The sequence below is a fragment of the Besnoitia besnoiti genome, chromosome X (assembly GCF_002563875.1).
Source record: "Besnoitia besnoiti strain Bb-Ger1 chromosome X, whole genome shotgun sequence".
Lineage (NCBI taxonomy): Eukaryota > Apicomplexa > Conoidasida > Eucoccidiorida > Sarcocystidae > Besnoitia > Besnoitia besnoiti.
The window spans coordinates 647714-668077 of NC_042365.1; the positions used below are offsets into that span (position 1 = coordinate 647714).

Genomic DNA, 20364 nt, shown 5'->3' on the forward strand with positions numbered 1-20364 from the left:
CGACGTCTCTGAAGCAAAGATCGTTATGTGAGCTCGCACGCACAGCGCGGCGCCCCTATAGACCGAAACGAAGACAGTTTGAAAGTCACCCCGAGTGTGGAGTGCCGAATTTCTTCTGTCTTTGAGCTCCTGTGAACGCTTGACTAGCACCAGCTCGCAGCTCCTACCTGGGGCCTGCTCGCTCAGTTGCCAAGGAGAATCGAGTGGCCTAGCGCCCTTTCGCAAGACTGTGAAACCCACTAAGAGGAAAACCCACGTGAAACCTACAGAATAATCGAACATTCGGGGTAAGAGCAATTGCTCTAGAAGTATATACCTACACATTTGCGCTTGATTCCATACGAAAGTCCCTCTAGACATCCGTGTCTATTCACTCTCAAACGTCCTTGGCAGATTTCTCGTAGGAGCGCCACAGAAATGGCCCAGCTCGCCCGTATATGCTAGAAGCTTTGGCGTTTTGTGTGCGAGTGTCCGTTGGCTGAAGAGTGCTTTTTGGTGAGTTGAGAACCGCAGTTGTCCATCTGAGGTAAGCCGCATCTGTCGCGTGAGCAGACACCGGCCTCGGAGTCGATACATCGAAGCACTCCACACTATGCAGCAAAGAGTGAATATCTTGTCAAACCGGCAACCGCCGTTCCAGGCCACTGAACAGGTCGCGAGTATTTAAGTCGCTGACTCGATGCAGCCCCCAGGGACTTTCGTGTCCTCTGTTTGCAAGGCGCACCCGGCTAGGCCAAAGGACTGGCTTCTGTGTATGTGGTATTGGTTTTGGAAGCTGTTGTCACTATAGCTGTTGATTTAGTATAGCATAGAACCTCCCTGCGGGAATGCCTAACCGAGGAACCCAGTGGTTGTAGTAGGTAGAAACCGACGCACGGCTGCTCCTTCGACCGATGGGAAATGGAGCGACGGAGTTGACTAATTCACGAGTATGACATCGAACTCGCTTCGCTGCGCGCGCGCGTTTATCGCTGTTCGCAGGGTGAGCACGTAACCGCGTGTGGACGCATGAATCGTAGTCTGAATTGGTCGGTATGCGTAGAGCTGCAAGAACACGCGCGGCGAAGCGAGTCGCTGCGCACTTTAGGTGAGACCAAAGGATCTCAAACTGTGACACTATGGTTCAGACCACAACAGCTCGAGTTGTGACGGCAGCGTGTATCAGTTCAGTGATGACAGTAACATGGGAGTCAAGGGGGATGGACGGGTGCAGCAGAAGGCTGGCCAAGCTACTGCGGGCACGCCTGCGTAGTGCGTTTGTTGTCATAGAGTGTGCCGCCTCATAGCCAAATTTCGCTTCCATCTACTCGTCATTGTGATACAGATAGCGCGGTCTCACTGTATGTCGGCAGAGAATCCGCGAAGACTGTAATCGAAGGCACTTCTAGAAGCTGCGGCCTTTGCTATTGCCAAATATCAATGCCGCTACTCCCGCTGTAGACCCGCTTCATCAAGCCGCCTACTCACGATTTGCCTTAGGCAGGGTGCTGCTGGGGCTGCACAGCAATTCAGAAGACAGTTTCCACAAGCCTTTTCCAGCCATCGCAATTCGGAGGATTCTCTCGTGAACCTACGCTGTGCGTGGTGTCACCAGGACCCCTTTAAAGCATACGGACGTGTAGCAGAGTTGGTAGATTGGAATCATTCGACACGGAAAACAAGGACGCGTTGGGCCTTTTTCTGCGTCTGCCTTGACCCCACGAGGTATCGCGGGGAAAACTGTAATCTTGAGGCTTGCCTTGCGTGGTTTCGGATGATCCTTTTCCACGTGGTCAACCGCTTCGAACCAAAAAGGGGAATTGTAACAAGACGAGCGCGTGCATGCGAACTCGGTCGTCCGACTTTCCTTCAGGGTCACTCCCCACTCTTTCCCAGATAATCTCCCTCTTTCGGTTCAGCCGAGGCCTCGGAATCGTTCGGACTTTAAGGATTTCCAACGCGTCTTCCTTCGTTTTTCGCTCTGCAAATTTATCGCTTGCTCTCGTTAACCGCCTCGCTGTAGGTACACCGTAGCCACGCCGCGTCGAGCCGGCTTGACTCGTGCGGCGGCCGCGTGTAATATTTTCTCCATGATTGGCTCATTCCTTGTTTCGGAACGGCAGGGCGAGGCACGTTTGGAGAATATCGCGTTGCAAGCCTTTGTTTCTCTTTGGATCGCCCTTTGGTCGCTTTTTTTCCGTCCCCTCCTAGTGTCTCGCAAGCGCCTTTTCGTGTCTCGCCTTGCTGGCCTGGCTCCGGCGGGTCACCTAAGCTAACTGGAGGACTCATCGCCAATATGTTGCAACTACGTTGCTTTTAATTCCACTTTAAAGATCCAAACATGTAGTTTGGCCTTCTATGTTGTAGACTAAAGCTCTGCCTTTTTACCGGAAAAGTATTTCTTTGGCTTTCCATGGGTGGAGTCAGGTGTGCAGCAGCAGCAGCAACCGGGCTTCTTGAGGATGGCAGACGAGACGGTGGCCCTCGGGGTTTTTACCGAGTGGCTTGTGTCTGCAATCGAAGCACTTCTCTACTCTCGACTGTCTCTCTCCTCTTCGCCTTCGCAGTCCCTCTCGCCCTCGTCTTCTGCCTCCACTTCAAGCTCCTCATACTTCGCGGATTCGCAGGTATTTGAACCGCCCCAAGTGCGCAGCAGCCGGTCTCCTAGTTCGTCTTCTCTCGCGTCGTCTTCATGCGCTTGTTCCTCTGAATCGTCGGACTGGAAAACTTCGCCGTCCTTCTCTCCCGCTGCTTTCACTCCTTCCTTGGCGTCGCCCTTCGTTCCGCCGTTCGGCTTGCCCTGGGCGCCTCGGATTCCGTCTCTTCGCAGCGCCCTATTGACTTCTATTCCTCAGCTTTTATCCTTTCCATACTGCCCTTACTTCTCGCTAGGCATTGACTTTCTGCTCTTCCTGCCGCTGTCAACGGCATTATCCTGCGGTCTGCTTTCATCGCTGCGCCCTCTCCTCTCGACTTGCACCGAGCCTTCATCCTGTCAGCCCTTCTCTGCGTCGTCATCCTCCCTATCGTTTCCCACCAGTCTCCCGTCCGAGCGCTCGTCTCTGGAGCGCTCGCGGAAGTCCCCGTCTGTAAGCCGAACCCCACCCCCGAATGTCTCGACTGGCGTGTCGCTGAGGGAGTGCGGCCCAGGGGAGCATCTGGACAGCCGCATCGACACAGGCCGCGCCGCCGAGAGCGGCAGCGGAAGCGGGGCGCGAGGGTTTTGGGGGACACTTCAAGACGGCGGAGGTCTGGCTCATGACAGCTGCGACGAGTCTTCCGCGGCCCGTGTGTTGTCTCGCGGCGGTGGGCGTGTAGGCTTTAGTGAAGGCAGCGAGCGCGGCCGCGAGAGCGGCTCGGCAGCGCCTGGCGGATTTTCCCCCGCGTCTGCCGTGGCGGGCGCTTTCGGAGCGAATGCCGGTTCCTACGGGAAGAGCACATTCGCGCGGCGCGGCCCTCGAGACGACGCAGAGCGAGACAATCTGTTGCAGGGCGGAGCGGCCTTGGCCTCCTCACCCCTCTCTGCATGCCCTGCCACCGACCCCGCATTGGGGCCAGCAGACTCTGCTTCGTTTGGAAGACACGTCCGCGAGCAGGACAACGCGGTGGTGTGCGTGCTCCTTGAGCGGTGGTCGTTTTCGTATGCGCCGCTGCCTCCGGGCTCGCCGCCGCCCTCCTGGTCGCCTGCAGGACCCGCTTCCGGGATGTACGGACAGCCCCCTGACGTCCAGCACCGAAATTTGTCGACTGCGATGCGCGGGATGCATGCATTTGCGCGTCTGCTGCCGACGTACTCTCTGCTCGCCTCTGCATCTGCACTCCTCAGACCGCCAGCCGAAACGGAATCCCGCGCTTCGGCCGCCTGCGACACCGGGCCCGGGCGCCTGCGAACTGCACAGTCGTTTCCATGCCGTTTCGCGGGGACTTCGCAGAGCCCCACGTCTTCGTCGTCCGAGTCGTTGCCTTCTGTCGAGCCGCGTCCAGCTGCCATGAGTTTGTCACCGCGCGCCGCGCGCGACGCCTTTTCGCACCCTTTTGCGGCCTCCTGCTCGCCTCGCTGGGCGTCGCCTGCGACCCCGGCGAGTGTGGCAACCGCAAGCGCCAACCCGCCACTGCGGTGCGACGACACAAGGCGCGTCTCGTTTGAGGACGACAGTGCGGCGCTCAGCGCTGCTTCGCAGCCGCAGTGGGCTCTTCAGGCTTCCGTCGCGTTTCGGTGGGCGGACGGGGCTTTCAGTCACCGCCAGCGTGGCTCGCTTCTCCATTCGTCTTCCAAGTCTTGCGCGTCGCCCTCTCGCAGATCGCAGGGCGCCTCTCAGTCTTCCTCGAATTCGTTTGCACCGGAAATCTCAGTTGTGACCTACGCGGCGTGTGCGCCAGGCGCGACGAGGCGCCCGCAGGCGCTGCCCACGGAGTTCGCGTCTTGGGGAATGCTGCGGGAACTTCGCAAAGCACCGGCGGAAGACGTGCGCTCGCGTTCCACGCCGGCAGCTGTATGTCCACCGGACCCATACCCGTACTCCAGTTTTCCGCAGAACAAGCGAGTCGTTTTTTCGCTCGTTCCGTCGACCACGAGCTCCTCTTCGGCAACTCGAGGTCTCTCCCGCCATGACGCCGGTGGGGCCGGGCGCCGAAGCCGCAGGCGCGTCTCTACGGCCGCGGGCTCGCCTGCGCCGGGCGTGCCTCGCTCAGCGGTGGCCTGGCCTGCGACCTCTTCGGCTTCGTCGGTGACGTCTGCGACGTCTTCGCTGTCAGCAGTATCGTCCGCGTCGTTCCCCTGCGAAAATACTCGCTGCGGATGCAGGACGTCGCGCAGTGAGGCCCGCAGCCTCTCGCTGGACGACGCGGGTTACGCAGAGGAGACAGGCTTGGCGCTGCCTTGCGGGAAGGGCGCCTTGACCGTGCGTGTGGCCTACCGCGAGGACATTGCCTTTCTGCTTCAGGCTGCGGCTGAGGCGTGGAACAGTCCATCCTTCGATGTCGCAAAGGACGCGCACGCATGCACCAAACGTTCCGCGTCGCTCGCAGCGTTGCCAACTCCTGCCCGCGTGCCGTCCTCAGCGTGGTCCACAGCGTCTCCCTCGATGGGTGCCACGTCGGGCGCGTCGGCCGCCTCCGCCGCCTTGGAGCGCCTGTTGTTTCCGCTTTCGTCGCCGCACACCGCGCCTGCGAACTTCGCGGCGGGCTTCCCGCTCGCCTCAGCGGAGTCGCTTTCGGCCTCGACATGCGGCGGCGCGCTGCCTGCGTTTCCTTCCTCGCTCACAACGACTGCGAGCTCCGATCGCCCAGGGGACAGCCCGGCGCCGCTCCCGCGCGGGCCGCGGGCCTCGTGGGCCCTTCGCGAGGGCCTTTGCCCCGCGACCGGCTGGTTCGCTTCGCCGCTCGCGTTGACGGCCTCCGCGCCCGGCGCACCCTCGCCGCCTTCGGTCACAGACTCGGCGTCGCCGCTGGACGACTCAAGGCCAGCTGCTGAGGCACAGCCGCGCGACGAGGGAGGACGTGGCGTTGAAGCCGCGCCGCGAGACGCAGGTCATCAAAGCGCGAGCGCCGCATACACTAACAAGCTCATGCCAATAAGGCAAACAGCAGCTGACTCACAGCGCGAGGCACCTGGGGCCTGTGAGGCACGGCAGGGAGACTCTCGCGCCGCGGCTGAGCAAGGCCTCGTGGCGAAGGCCGGGTCGCGGAACGCTGCGGCACCGATTCACGCCGCGGCCATCCCGGCTGATGGAGACTCGCGTTTTCATTCGCGAGCCCCTTGGGGCCGTAGCCGAAAATTTGTTGAGCCGTGCGAGGTGGAGAGAGAGGTTGGGCCGCTGGACGACACGCCTGCAAGACCCTCGGGACGGCAGCGCTGTGCGGACGCCTTAGGCGGCCTTGACAACGACGCGGAAAGGAGACGTGAGGCCGCCGTCGCCACGGCATGCCACGCGAGCCCACCACGTGAGTTTTCTGGAATCGCTACGGGAAGTGTATCAGGGACGCGGGGACCCGCGGCGAACTGCGTAGAGCTCAGCGACCGCCAGGCGCAGACTTTGGAGCCGCGGCCGGCGACGCTGGGAGAGGCGCTAGACGGAGCAGAAGGGTGCCAAAAAGGCGGGGCTGGGGCCGGAGGCGACCGCGTTCGTCCGGAGGTTGAAATCCCAGGAGTCAGTGAGCCGCAGGTCGTGAGGACGCCGAAGGATTCCTCCATCCAGGGGATTTGCCGCGACCGAAGAGAGGATAGCAACACGAAGCAGCCCGAGCCGCTGCCGATGTCGCTCTGCGCCGCGACGCGTTCAGGCTCACGTTCGGCTCTCCCGGCCTTCTCTTCTTCCTCGTCCCGGCGCCAAGACGCCTGCCGTGCCTCCGACGTCCTCTGTCCGGCGCCGCCCCCAGCGCCGCCGTCGGCTCCCTCGGCGGCGCCGCCGTCGGCCACGACGGGCGGCCCCGCCGCGACGCCCGTCCATCCGGCGACAACCAGCGGCGCGCTCACGGAGGCGCAGACGCGCTGGGGGCTGCTTTTGGAGCGCTCTGCTGCACTGGCTGGCGATGACGCGTACGCACGCGTTCCGCCCCCGAACGGGGCTGTCTCCGCTGCCTCCGGGTCGGCGCCGCCGCCTGCGTCGCTGTGGTGCGCCTCTTCTCGTGCAGCTGCGGGGCTAGCGTCGTCGGCCTTCGCAGCTTCGTCTGGCTTCCTGACGGGCTCCGCGCGCACGTCGCCCGGCTTCGGCAGGAGGGTGGCTGGTGTTGACTCGCTTCCCGACCCTCCTTTGACTTCCCCGCGTTTGTCTTCAGGGGCCCCCGCCCCGCGGCAGTACGCAGTCGCGCGGCTGCCCGCGAAGCTGGAGCGGCGGCAGGCGCGGCTGCTCAGGCACCAGCAGAGGGGGCGTGCAGGCGGACGGGCGCGGGAGGCCAGCGCGGACAGCGCATCCTCAGAGGGAAGCGAGACAGAGGAGGAAGGCGGCGCGCCGACCTCGACAAAGCAGGGCCGCCTCCCGCCTCAAGGAGGTCGCAGCGCGCTGCACGAGGAAGGCGAGGCGTTGCCGGATGGATTCTGGGATGCTGCCCGAGAGGCTGGGCGGTGCGAGCCGCTGGGCGCCCGCGAGCGGATCTCCGCGTTTTCATCTTTCTCGTCGGCGTCCGTGGTGGCAATGTTTTTCCGGAGCCCCGAGCCCCAGGGGACGCGGAGCCCGCAGAGGCTCGTCGAGGCATCTGGGGTTTCCGAGCGCGATCCCGAAGAACAGGGAGAGAGACGACGACGCCCACAGGCTCCCCGGACACTGGCGACGCAGGCGGACTCGGCCGCCGCGGCGTGTCGTGACGCACGACGCCGCGGCGAAGGGCTTTCATTCGACCCGCTTTTCTTTGACTGGACGGAGGAGGAAATGGTGTATGTACACTCCAGTCTGGCGAGCCCCTGCCGCCGCGGAGGCCCCGACAGCCAGGCTGGGCCTTCCGCCGGCGGTCAGCCGCCTCTTGCTTTTTCGCTTTCAACGCACGACACTGCAAAGGCTCGACGCAGCGGGTCGCCACGACAGGACGCGCCTCCCGATGCGCCGAACTCAGAGGCCTCTTCGCTGCAGCGCCCTCGACACGCGGAGGGCGGTCGCGACTCAGGCAACGCGGCAGATCACACAGAGATAGAAGACTTCTGCGGCGATCCCGCGGCTGCGTTCGCGGGTGGACGCCGCCCGAAGCTTATTAAGACGTTTGATTCGAGTGATAGCGACTCCCCAGACGATGCACAAGCATTCGCGAGTGTGTGGCTCATCGCGGAGCTCGTCGCGCCCTCGTACAGGGCCAGCACACGGCTGAGACCGGCGCGGGAAGAGGCGGAAGCTGAAAATCCCAGAGGAAGCAGAAGGGGACACACGCCTCGCAAGGAAGCCACGCCAACGGCAGATGAAGGTTCGCCAGTTTTGGAGAGCCCCGTGGCTCAGGTTCAGCTCCGACCTTCGTCGGTGGGGGTCGTCAGGGCTTCATGCGGCGCGTCTTCAGTTGCGCCTTCGTCGAGCAGTTTGGCCTCGAGCTGGCTGTTCCACGATTCGCTTTCTTCGCAAAGAACACCGCCGAGCTGTCGACCGTCTCCAGCCTTTTTTGTGTCTCCGTCCATGGCTGCGGACTCTCGCGCTTCGGCGGGCAGGCCCCAAGCCGCTGTCGCGCCGCCAGGCTGGTATGTGGAGGCCTGGCAGGAGGCGCTCACGGGCGTTCACCGCGATGAACTGCGGCGTCATCTTGCTGGTGCCATGTCTATTTCCAATGCGGGTCCAGATTCTGGTGCGCGTCGGCTGGAGCCTCAGGCGCCTTGGGCGCAATCGCTGTCGCCTTACGCAGTCGCTGTGAGGGCGTCGGAGGGAGCTCTGGCGGCATTTCTCGCTGAGCATGACGGGGAAGCGTCCTTCGAGCTTTTCCTGGAGCGAGCCGACCGCGAAGGAGCGCGGGCGGCGGTTCCACCCAAGGGTGAGAAAGGCTGCGGACACATATCTGCGACATGTGACAGCGACTGGAATTCTGCGAAGATCGCGGGGGGACCTAACGACTCCGACCGATACGACATTTTGCTCGCTGCGCAGCTAGGTAAGTCCGAGGACGTCGTTAGGAGTTGTGATCATTTATATCTCTATTTTAGCTTATCATGCATTTGCTCAGTTTTCAACGTTTCAAATTCGGAAACTCATCCATATTGCATTCGCTTCATTTAAGCCCTAGTTCCAGTCCTTAACCCGAACCCTAGAGTGAGGCGCGACGACACGCTTGTACTCGATTCTCCAGCTTGTCGCGAGGAGACCTCCGCCACTTCCTTGATCTTTTTTTCTCACGAGCCGCCTAGACAGAGGCGTTCAGCAGACTCGTAGGCTGCCTCTGTGGCGGTTCCCTGTCGGCTGTGTGTCGCCGCGTAGATCGGGTGTGTGTGGCGTCGGTTGCCAGCAGATGTCAGGGGGATCTCTGACCGCTCAGGCTGTTGTCCGCGCATTCTGCACGTACCGCTCCATCCCCGATCAAAGGACGTGCGCGCTACCCTGCGCGGCGCCATCCGAGTACATCCTCAGCGCTCAGCTCTATAGGCATCATCAGTCGTTCATTGGTGTGTGTGCGTTTCTCGGTCAGCGCGTCTTCTCCGCTCGCCCATCGAAGGCCCTCGTTCGGGTCGCGGGCGCTCCCCCCGGTCGGTGTCTCCCTCTGCGTCGACGCCGTCTCGCGTCTCGCCCTCTCCGCGAACTTGCGCGCCGGCAGCGCCTCGAGACTCACGTGAGGCTGCGCCGCCTTCCAGCGGGCGCTGTGGGGGCGGAGCGGCGCCGTCGCTCAGGCATGCAGAGGCAAGCGGAACGCGACAATCCGCCGGGGCGGCGACGACGCTGAGGGCAGCGCGTGCGATCGCCGGAGGGAGTCGCACGGGGAAGGTGAAGCGAGGCACGTCAAGAGATAAAGCGCGTCTCGCGCGCGAGTTGAAACTGCTGGAAACTCAGCTCAACTATTTTGTGGTAAGAGGAACAGAGTCGAGGCTCGTATTAGTGGCAAGCAGGCGCGGGGTATTTGGTCGGCTTGCAAAGACAGTAGAGCCCAATGAAAGTTACACGCATACGTATACATGCATATACATATATATATGTAGAGGCATGTCTACGTTTCGCTTTCTCTGTATACATCTATATATATTTGTGAGTGACTGGGGAGACGCGTGTGAAACGCCCGACCATGTGTCGGCTTCGGGATGCGCTGTGAAGTCAGTTTGAGGACGCGTGCAGTTTGACACCATGCGAAAGACAGAGGTGAGTCCCTGTCTGCGTAGGAGCGTACATATGTGGTATGCGTTTATTATGACAACGGCCTGGTCTCCTTTGGTAGAGTCCGCGTTCTACACCAGTCTAAACTACTTCATGTGTTCGGCCTTTTGTTTTTTTCGCCTCTTGATTCAGGGCCTGGAACGCCGCCTGCTCGCCCCGGGCTCTGGGCTCTCTTCGTTCTGAGGTCTCGTTAGATCTGTGACTTGTTTCGAAAACGCTTTTCGAGGGTCAGCCAGGGTCTGCTGCACTGCGACACAGATTACACTCCAACGCTTGATGACTGCGTGAGGGCGCTTTCCATCGCGCTCGGCTCTCGCCTGACTTGAGCGCTGTGTCGTCACCCCGAATCCGCGCGGGATGGCGACTTTGAGACACGCTGCGCCACAGCGGAGTTCGCGTGGATGCAAAGGTTTGGGAAAACCTTGCAGACTCAGGGATTGCAGCAGTGCGGCTGCACGCGTAGTGAGGAAAAAACACAAGGCGAGAGGAAGTCGTGAGAAAAGGAATTAACGCCGACGGCAGGCCCGACGGCCGCGGAGTCATGCAAGTTCACGGAAAGAATTGGTGTGGAGATATAATTGCGTATGATCTATTAATACCCACATGCATATATATATATATATATTTAGATGCATATATATCTATATATATTTATGTATGTATCGAACAGCATTTTTTCATTTACTCCGAGGCTCTCAATTGTGTGCTCGTAATCAGTTTACGATTCCGCATACATGCATATAAATATATATATGTATATATATGTTTGTGTGTTCGATGTCTTCGCTGTTTGTTTCCCTCGCAACCCGCTTTCCGTCAAAGCCCGCCGATCTGTAGGCGATGCCCGAAGGAGCTCTTGTCCTCAAATGACGTTTGACTGAAGTTGTTCTAGGCTGCCGCGCCACATGTCTTCTTTATTTCCGCTCCAATACCAGTGGCATACGGTGCGCATGTTTCATCTGAAAGGCTACTTTGCAGGAACTCACGTGCTTCTGCGTCCCTGTCTCGAGATATACGCTCAAAGATAGACAAAGAGATATACGAGTGGGTGAGTCGGAGCAGAGGGCTGAGCAGAGGCAGGGGAAGTGGGGCCTGGAAACGCTTGGTATTTCGTATTCAACGAAATGTCGAGGCTGCCGCCTTGCAGGAGAGCGCCACATGGATGCGCCTCTTCGTGCACAGAGGCGCAGCGACAACATGCGGAACGTCACATGCGCAAAATTACTATGTCGCATTCTCCGCAGCTGAAGGCCTGTTGTCCCCTCTATGTATGCGTTACAGACGCGCGTATGAACAGATAGCCTCACACCTTCATGCGTACTTTTTATGCATGCAAATATGCATATACAAAAGCATCTACGCCGGCGCACAAATATTGGAATACGCATCATGCGCGAATTACTACGCCTCTATCTTCGGAAATATATATATAAATATAAGTATATCAACGCATACATAAAAGTATATGCAAAAATTGCATTGCATAGTGGAAGACCGTGTGGATCCGGATGAGCTGGTGTGCCTCGGCTGCGCGAGCGCACAAAGTTTCGGTCCACGGACACAATCTCGAAAGGCGTTTGACAGAAAATCAATTTTTCGCTGAGCCGACGTTTGCAGCTCCCTACGCGCTTTGGCCATCCGAAAAAGTCTCTGCCGTCGGATGCAAGCAGCCGCGAGCCGGCAGAACTCTCAAATTTCCACGGAGGCAGGAACAGTGCCTGCGAGGTCCATGCGCCGCGCAGGATCGCGAAGTGCGCACGACAAAATGGCTCATGCCGGGGGGTAACGAAACACGTTTGCTGCGAATACTATCTCATGTATACATATATATGTATGGACAGAGAGATAGATATAGGGAGATTGATTCAGATGGACAGAGGGGGATTTAAGAGATATAGGAAGAGAGATATAGACAGAGGGATATACGCGCCTTCGCAGACCTATCACTAAGCCTGAGCGAGCCGCGCGCCCGGTGTGCGCAGAGGCGCTAGGCAGCTGCAGCAGCTGAAGGAGAAGCTGTCCGCAGGAGAGCGTCAATCGAGCGAATTGGACTATGGCGCCTCGCCCACCCGAGGGCATCTCGATGGAGAACGTGGTAACGCCTCCTTGACAAGGCCCAGGATTTGCCCTAGGCACTCCCACTGTCTTCGCAGAGCTCTGTCTACGTGCTTCTGGCTTGGCGCTTCCGCTCGAGATCTAGAGACGCCTTGACCGTGAGGACGTAAAACCAGCGCGGAATGACAAGGAGTCCGCAAGAACCCTCTGCAGACGCAGCGAAACAAGAGAATGCAGAGAGGTCGCCTCCGTATGCAACAGAACACCACCCTTTCTGGTTCGGTTGCATGCCTTGGCGCTACCCAGCCGCTCGGCAGTGTGGACGCCAGGAGTGGCGAGGCTCTTTTACCAAATTATATCAAGCCGCACGCTCGCCATCATGTATAGTGTGGCACACTCTTCGTCCCAACTGGTGCAAATATCGGCGCCGTTCGTGTGCGACGGGCGTGCGGCGATCACGCGAGAGTCCTCAACCCCATGATTCCGCGCTCTCTGGAGTGCATGCGTCTGAGCCGGCTGCGACACGGTGCTTCATGCGTCCAAACTGCTGAGCGTGAAAGAAACAAAAAACGTCGCGCGCAGGGTAAACTCCGCCAACGCACGTACCTGTAATGGCAGTGTAGTCAGGTGTATATACACCAACTGATCGCGGCTTGGCGACGTGGCCGTCGTCGCTGCGCTCCGCTTCCATTTTCTGCTCCGACTGCACCCAGGCATCGATTTCTCGCCACAGGGCCTCGCGCGTTCCAGCTCCGTCGAGGTCTTTGTCCTTTGTCTGCTTCTTCCCTGCCTTCTCTCCCTCTTCTGTGGACAGCATGGCGCGCAGCCCTGTGTTTCCGTTCAGAAGATCTTGGTGAAGTTCCGCATCGAGGTTCGCACTCTGTGCGTATGCCTCCTCCTCTCCAGTCTGCGCCGAAGAGCCTTCTGCCTGGCCTTTGACGCGTTCCTGCGCTCCGTCGCACCCGAGTTCCTCCTGCAGCCGCCGCGCCGCGTGGCGAAGTCTGAGGTTCTGCATGCGCATTTGTTCCTCCAGAGTTTGTTGGGGCCGTGACTTCGGGTCGACGCAGGTGTGACGCGCGTCCTCGCTCTCTCCCTCTTTCCCCTGCCGAGTCTCCTGCGCCGCGCCCGAGGAGCCTGCGCCAAGGTCGCCCCAGTGGAACAGGTAATTCCGCTCAGGGGACCTCTCGCGCGCGTTTTTTCTCGGCTTGCTTCGCGCCGCGTGTGTCTGGAAAGGAAGTCGCGGGAGGCACGTGGCAGGCTTCCCATCCTCCTCCAGTGATTCGTCTCTCCGCCGAGATGCAGCTGCAAAGTCAGCGCTGTTTTTCGTCGCGTCCTCAGCGCGCTCTGCCTCGTAGGCCGCGCCCTCGCCTCTCGCCCCAGCGGCCGGCGACCACGGCAGAGAGACGCCGCACACGCAGACTTCCTCGAGATGCACTCGCCGCTGAGGGTCCTCCAAAACGCACGCCGCGCGGCACCCCTCCACGTCTGCCTCGACGCTCTGCAGAGACGCGTTCGAATTCGACGCAGTGGCCTGCGCCCAGCCGTCCCTCAAACGGGCGCCGAGGCCTGCGCCCGCGCCTCCTGCCTGCGAAGACGCCCAGCGCGGCCGCAGCGCGGCGTCAAAGGAGTGAGACGCACAACGCGCATCCTCCTCGCCGTCCTCCCCTGCCTCACTCAGATCCGCGCGAAGCCGAGCGAGAAGCGACTCCTGCGAGACCGCGCGGCTGCCGGGCAGTTCGCCTGCACTCTGGGAACGGCGCCACCGCGAGGAGCGAGGCGCGCCGTCGCTGTCGATGTCCTCCACACGCGTCGAGCCGACTGCCTGCGAGTGCCTGCCGACGAGGGAGCCTCGGGCTGCGCGAGACGCTGTGCGCGCGGCGGGCGCGTCCGCGGCCGCAGAGGCGTCGCTGAGCAGCCGGCGCCGCGGCACCAGCGGGGCGTACCGCGGGCTGTCGCGCTTGCGACTGCAGCGCCAAGGGCCCTTCCACCTGCCGGCTGCCGACCGCGCCTCTGGCGGGCGCCCGCCAGGCAGCGCGCACTCGCAGGCACGACGACACTCCGCGTTCGAGACGTCCGCATCAGAGCCTCCTGTATGGGGGGCGGCGCCGCTGCGTCGAAGCGCGCGGCGCCGTTCTGTACGGTCCGCGTCTGCCGGCGGCGTGCAGCGCGAGGCCTCGCGGTCTTCTTCTCGTCCGCCGACAGGTCCCGCGCCGTCCTCCTCCGCCGCACCAAGACGAGAAGCAAACAAAGACGAGTCTTCGGCGAGCTGTGCGACCGCCTCGGCTCCGCAGAGCGAAAATGTCGAGAGAGGAGACGCGGCGTCGACGGCGGGCTGGTGCACGCGACTCTCGCGCAGCCCGAGGGGGAACGCAGACAGCGGCGAAGAGGAAGAAGGAAGGGACGAGAGAGGAAGGGCGACCGGCGAGCCACGCGCCGACGGCCACAGACGCTGGCGAGAGGGATGGCTTGCTGCAGACGAGGAGGAGGCCCACGAAGAGGCGCAGGCCGCCGAGGCAGCCGCAGGTAGGGCGCGGCGCGGAGACACACCGTCCTGCGGCGGAGTGCCGGCGAGCTCGCGGCCTGCAGACTCCGCGGGCGCCGATGCAGACGACGCGCGCGAAGAGCCAGACGAAGAGAGGAAGTCGGGGAAGGCCGCCGCATGCGCCGCGGACTCGGCAAAATGGTAAAAATTGGCGCAGGGCGAAGCCGCCGAGCGCCAGACTGGCTCCGCTGAAGCGGCCTCTCCCGCACTCGCCGAGGGCGCGGTGCCTTGCGGCACGGGTGACGGGCTGCGGGAAACAGCCCCTGTCTCGCCCGACCTCTCCGATGACGCCTGACCGAGAAGGAACGGAGGAGGACTTCCAAGCGCCTGCAAAGTGATTAAAGCAACACGAAAAAAGACTCACTTATGAAAACACTCGTCCTCTCGAAGACATGGTGTCTGCCCTCGAAAAGCGGACTGCGGAGAACGTTCAGCGGACTGGGAGGCACGCCACGAGACCGTCACGCGGAGTCTGAGATACTGGCAATCATAGCCTGTGCGCGGGAGAGAAACGAGGAAACATTGCACTAGCCGCGGAATGCATATCGCGCTTCCTTCGCAGTCTCTGGGGCTCCCGCCTCACCTTGAGCGCCAGGCATGACCAGGGCCCAGTGGTGCACGGAATCGCTTCTTCGCCCACGTACAGCCGAACGCGTCCCTACAAATAAAAGAAAATAAACAGAAAGCCACATTTTCCCCGATGCACGCAGACGCAGGTAAGACCGAGTGGCGCGGCGAAGGCGGACCAAGGTAAGGTAGAAAAGCCGTAATGAAGTAAAACTCATGCGCCTTCCCCTCACAACGCATATACAGTAACGCATATACAACATATATATCCAGATTATTAGATAACATATGTAAATATATATAGTTATATTATAGAGTATCGGTCTTCTAGCAAGGCGCCCTGCAGCCACACATGCATCCAAGATCTTCTACGCGCTAAACATGAGGCTGCACGCACGAAATCGGTCGATCACTTCGCTCCGCATTCGGCATGCCGGCAGCTTGCAACGAAAACAAAGCCCTATAAACACGTGTATATATATATATATATTCGTCTACAGCTTACATAGAGGATAACAACGGCGAAGGGCTGGAAGGCCGCAGCGCCGGTTCGCTCGCCGGCCTTTCGGTGTGGAAGGATTTCAGGATGGAGCGGCGAGCGCCAGAGGAGCGAACCCGGCGGCGGTTGGATGCAGCAGAAGAAGGAGAGTAGTGAAACGAGCAGCGACTCCTGAACGATCTGCGGCGAAAATGCGGGCGTCGACGAAGAGAGGAAAGACGCGATAGCGCGCCCCTCAGTCGCCGTGAAAGGCTCCGCCGTCCGGGTCCTGAAAAAAGAAATGGAAGAACAAAAGCACTCCATTTCGCCCCCGAGAACCGCACAGTAGAGCGCTGAACAAGGAACAGACGTTTGAACTGAAAAAAAGACAAAACATCGAAAAGCCTGCATCGACCGTGAAAAAGTACTAAAAAAAACCGGACCAGTTAACAGGGAAAAAGACACGAGTGATTGACGCGCCTGACTGTTTGACTCGGGAAACATATGTGATGGCGAAGGGCTTCCAAACCCCCTCAGAACGAGGCCCCCCAAAACCCTCTATTCGAGCTCTTTCTTGCGGAGTTCGCCTTCTCTCTGCTCTTCTCGCGACGCATCTGTCTGCACATCCGCCTCGCAATTCGTCTTTCTCTACACCCGCATTCGTTCAGCGTGCGCGATGACCCCGTGTTTATGATCTAGAATAGGGGCTTGCGTATTGCGTCTTTGCGTTTAGCGTTTAACCCGACAGGCTCCTGCCTCTCCCCTCTCCCCCCAAGGCTCCAAGTGGAAGTGCTTACCGGTGGTGCGAGTCGTAGAACATCTTCAGCTTGCCTCGCATGAGGAGTTTCGCCGCGTAGCTCGAGCGGTCGCCGCGCCAGCCCCAGGAGGGGAAGAGCTCGAGGTGTCGCGTGCAGATTCCCTCGTTCTGCTCCGTGGCGTCCTCAGCCTCCGCATCTTCCTCCGCTCTCCGCTCGGTCTCGAGGGGGGGCGGCGCGACCGGGGCCAGCGGCATCATTTCGAGCCCTTCGCCGCCGCCCTCGCTCGAGACGCCTCTGCTGCGCATCTCCCGCAGGAGCCGCTGGCAGTCCGCGGCGCCGCCGTTGCTGCGCGCCTCGTTGGCCGAGGCCTTCCGCGCCCGCGTCGCTCCCGCACCCTTCCGCCATTCGGCGGCGGGCTTCTTGGGGCAGCACAGCCTGCTGAAGAACGACGAAGGCGCGTCGCGGCCCTTTCGAGCCTGCCGCTCCTCGACCCCTCCTCCGCCGCTCGGCTGGCTTTCCGCGTCGCTCTCGCCGTCGATTGCGCCTCGGCACTCTGCGGAGTTGAGCGGCGCGTGGCTGCTGCCGGTGCTGCCGCGGCGCCGCCCGCCCCGCGACCAGAGCTTGCGCTGACACTCGCGTTGTCGCGGCTTGCTTTTTTCGCTCGCCTTGGCGCGGCCGCTCTCCTCCGCCGCTAGGCTCCGCAAGAACGCGTCCTCCTCACCCTTGGAAGGCCAGACGTTCGAGGAGACCGAGAGACGCGGCGCCAGCGAGCCGGTCTGCGAGAAGTAGGCCATGCCGGCGTCGCCCGCAGGCGCGAGACGCGGATGCCGGCGCCGGTGACTGCGCGACTTGTCTCGCTCGAACTCGTCGTTGATCTCGTCCTGCAGAATCTCCTCGAGGACGTCCTCCAGCGTAATGATGCCCACGTGCATGTAAAACGGGTCGCCCTCGCCGTCGTCCGCCACCCGCCGCACCACCGCCAGATGCGTCTCGCCTGCACCCGTCGCACAGAGAAAAGAGACAAAAAAACTGAAAAAATGGAAGGAAAAAGGAGGCGTGAGACGCGAGATGCGAGGAGGCCGCGGCGCCGGCCGTTATACAAACATGGAGCAAACAATAGAACTTCAGTTGATAACTACATCTTAAACCGAGCACATGTAGACTAGGCTCAAATGCACCGCTCGCCACGCAGCCCACAAAAAATCGTACTGCAGATTATTTACGTAAGCAGCCGATCTACGAAGAAGTCCCTGTACTCTAGATCTTCTATGTACGTCTCGTAACTAGAAGCATGATGACATCCACGGTTCACGCTCCCTCTACGCACAAAGCATCAGCGACAGGGCCCGAACGCAGAGTGCATGACTCTTGTGTGCTGCGCCACCTGGCTTCTGCTTGAAGTCTTAATTTTCTGAACGCGATGAGAGCGAAGAAGAAGGCTTACCCTGTTTGAAGGTCTTAAGCAATTCGAGCAACGGTGTGTCGTCGTCGACGGCATAGAGCCCGCGGCCGAAGAACTGAAGGAGCGTCCGCACTTCGACTGGAGAAAGCAAAACAGAAATGCATCACACGAAATCTGAAAGCACCGAACGGATAGTCGAACTCACGCACGCGGGATAGCGGCTTCCCCGCGAGAACGAAACGTCTTTATCATCACAAAACGACAAACAAGCAAGAAGCCTATACAGGGCACTCGACTATAGGGAGGTGACCGACGAGAGTGTTGGCGCGACCGGGCGCGCCGCGTTCCTGCGCTGCATCTCTCTCGATTCCTAGAGAGTCTGCGCCGCGCTGCGATCTTTGCAGACGTCGCGGCAAGCCTCAGGGCGTCACTGAGAAACACCAGGCGATTGGAGCGCTTTGAAGTGTATACGCTTGCCTCTGTGCGTAAGTCTGCGGGGCTTGAGCGTCGTCAGAGCGCGATGCATACCTTCTGCGTGGTAATCGACGAGAATCAGGTCCTTCACGAATAAGAGCCCGACGATGCACTGCGAGTTGCCGCGATCAAAAACCGGAATGCGGCTGAAGCCGCTCGACAGAACGTCCGCGAGCACATCGTAATTCAGCCTGCTGTCCACGTCGATGCTACGAAAAGAGAATCGCGCACGTGGAGCGGTAAAGAAACAAGAGGCTAAATGAGCATATATGCACATATATATGTATTCTTAGACAAATGAGGCGCAGATAGCGGCGTGGCGGGACGGCGACGTCCCTGTCTTCTTAATTTTCCTGAAAAAAGCTGTGTACCCGGCCTCTTCCCTGTTCATTCGGGTCTCCACGACCGAATAGTTGTCTGCTGTTTGACGTTGAGGTGTTTTGCGCATTTCTGCTCTCACCCGTAGACTTCCTCTAGCGGCGTCATCACCTCCTCAGCCCTCGTGAAGGCAAACTCGAGCCCTCCTTTGAGTATACGCGCCTCGTCGCGCGTGAGCACGTGAACCACGTTGTCGTGGTAGTCCACCAATGCACTCAGCTGCTTCTTGTCGTAAATCGTCCCGAGGTCCTCTCCTGAAAAAAACTCAACGCATTCTCGAAGTCTGCCAGGAGAGCAGTCGCGACCGATGCTCTATCGGGGCGCGTGCACGGAGCCAGCGGAGCGTAAGGGCTTCCATTCTCCACTTAGAGACTTCAAATACACATATATAGAAGTTAAGAATCAGTTTGATGTGCCCGGAGGCGTTCAGCCACGAGGTCTCCGAAGGCACAGATGTATCTATATAATCTATAGATAGATAGATGTATATGTAGGTATGTGCGCAAGTCCATATGTACATGTCTGTGAATAACAGTACATGAATATATATATATATATATATATATATATATATGATTATATATACGTATGTGTATAAGTGCTTGAATATTTGTATACTGGTGAGACCAGAGAGCCAAGCCAGCGGAAAGGGTAGTGGGCAAGGATTTCAAAGAGCGCTAGCTTACCCAGGACCCAGTTAAGGATCATGGCGATCGGCTTGACGACGGGGAACAGAAGCCACTCAAGCGCGTAGACGACCGGCGCGAGGAGTCCACCGACGAGGAGGCCGTGTCTAGCGCAGGCGGCCTGTGGAATGATTTCTCCAAAGATCGTAATGACCACAGTCGACACCAGAAAGCCGACGAGCCTGAAGACGCAGACGCGCAACGCAGCAAGTCCCGCGCAACTCATGCCAGCCACGCGCAGTGGGTCGCCTCTCTCTGTATATCTCTCTCTCGCACTTTCTCTCCCTCTCCCTACCTCTCTGTCTCCTGTCTCGCTTGCCAGGACCGCACACGGTGCGCAAAGTATCTCTCGCGTGCCGCTCGGCGCAGTCACCACAACAAAATCAAAACTGCAGTCGAATGCAAGATGCTGATGTCAACACAGACTCACACATATGCACACGTCGGCGCAGCATCGGATATGGATTGAACAAAATCGCTCTTTTGACGATTCGCCTTGCACGCGGCGGCGAGGTGCCTGCTCCCCGCCGCTTACGACGGCGGTCCGCTGTCGATGCTGGCTTCTGGCGCATTTTTTCGCTGTGTGTGTTTTCCTTTCTTCGTCTGCCTCTTAGTATGCGTACCCATCTGTGAGGTCCCCGAGGAGAATGGAGAAGCCTGCGTTGACGGCGACGTTCCCCGTGAGAAGGGTGACGAGGAGGTAGTTTCCATCGGACCGGAGTGGGAGGATTTTCCGTGCGTGCCTCGCGTTCCGCTCGTCCTGCGGCGTCTTGTTCGGCCGATTAATCAGCAGCTTCAACTGCACAATGTCCAGCGTGAGAAGCCCCAGCGTCAGGCCCGAAAACATCGCACTCCCAAGCGCGCAGCACACCGCCAGCGTGATGGAGCCGGCCGGTGGCAACGCCGACGCGAGCTCGTCGCCCATATTCGCGCAACTAAAAGCGAAAATACGTAGAGGACGTCAGCGCACGCGACTCCCACGGACAAGCGGCGACGCACACGCCCGCCGCACGAAGCGCAGCGCCAAAAGAGGGCGGAGTCAACGAGCCAATAACGCGGCCGAAGCGGACTCACAAAAGGCGACAGCCACAAGGAGAAAGCGAGAAGGTGAGCACACGCAGGGATGGAAAAAAGTCGACGCGGACAGTTGCAGAGAAGAAGAAGCGGCGGGTTCGCGCGCGAGAAAAGAGGAGAATACCGCAGCGCCCATGCGCTGGAAAGGCAACGAACATGAGCCCACGGACTCGAACGACGTGGAGCCCACTGCAGCTCGGCGAC

The 20364-nt window shown here is 59.9% G+C and overlaps 2 protein-coding genes across 2 annotated transcripts; one reads left to right on the plus strand and one right to left on the minus strand.

Annotated features, from left to right (window-relative positions):
• Window positions 1-2441: 2441 nt before the first annotated feature.
• Window positions 2442-9929, plus strand: BESB_016480 (uncharacterized protein; the record flags this gene model as incomplete). The annotated part of the gene is made up of 3 exons (XM_029360363.1): window positions 2442-8538; window positions 9070-9443; window positions 9879-9929. 3 exons carry the CDS (start codon window positions 2442-2444, stop codon window positions 9927-9929), a joined length of 6522 nt encoding a protein of 2173 aa, XP_029216339.1.
• Window positions 9930-11907: 1978 nt separating this feature from the next.
• BESB_016490 (CBS domain-containing protein) lies at window positions 11908-20011 on the minus strand (the record flags this gene model as incomplete). The annotated part of the gene is made up of 10 exons (XM_029360364.1): window positions 11908-12008; window positions 12408-14670; window positions 14927-15001; window positions 15416-15677; window positions 16186-17140; window positions 17591-17686; window positions 18077-18231; window positions 18483-18654; window positions 19087-19268; window positions 19710-20011. 10 exons carry the CDS (start codon window positions 20009-20011, stop codon window positions 11908-11910), a joined length of 4563 nt encoding a protein of 1520 aa, XP_029216340.1.
• Between the last annotated feature and the right edge of the window lie 353 nt (window positions 20012-20364).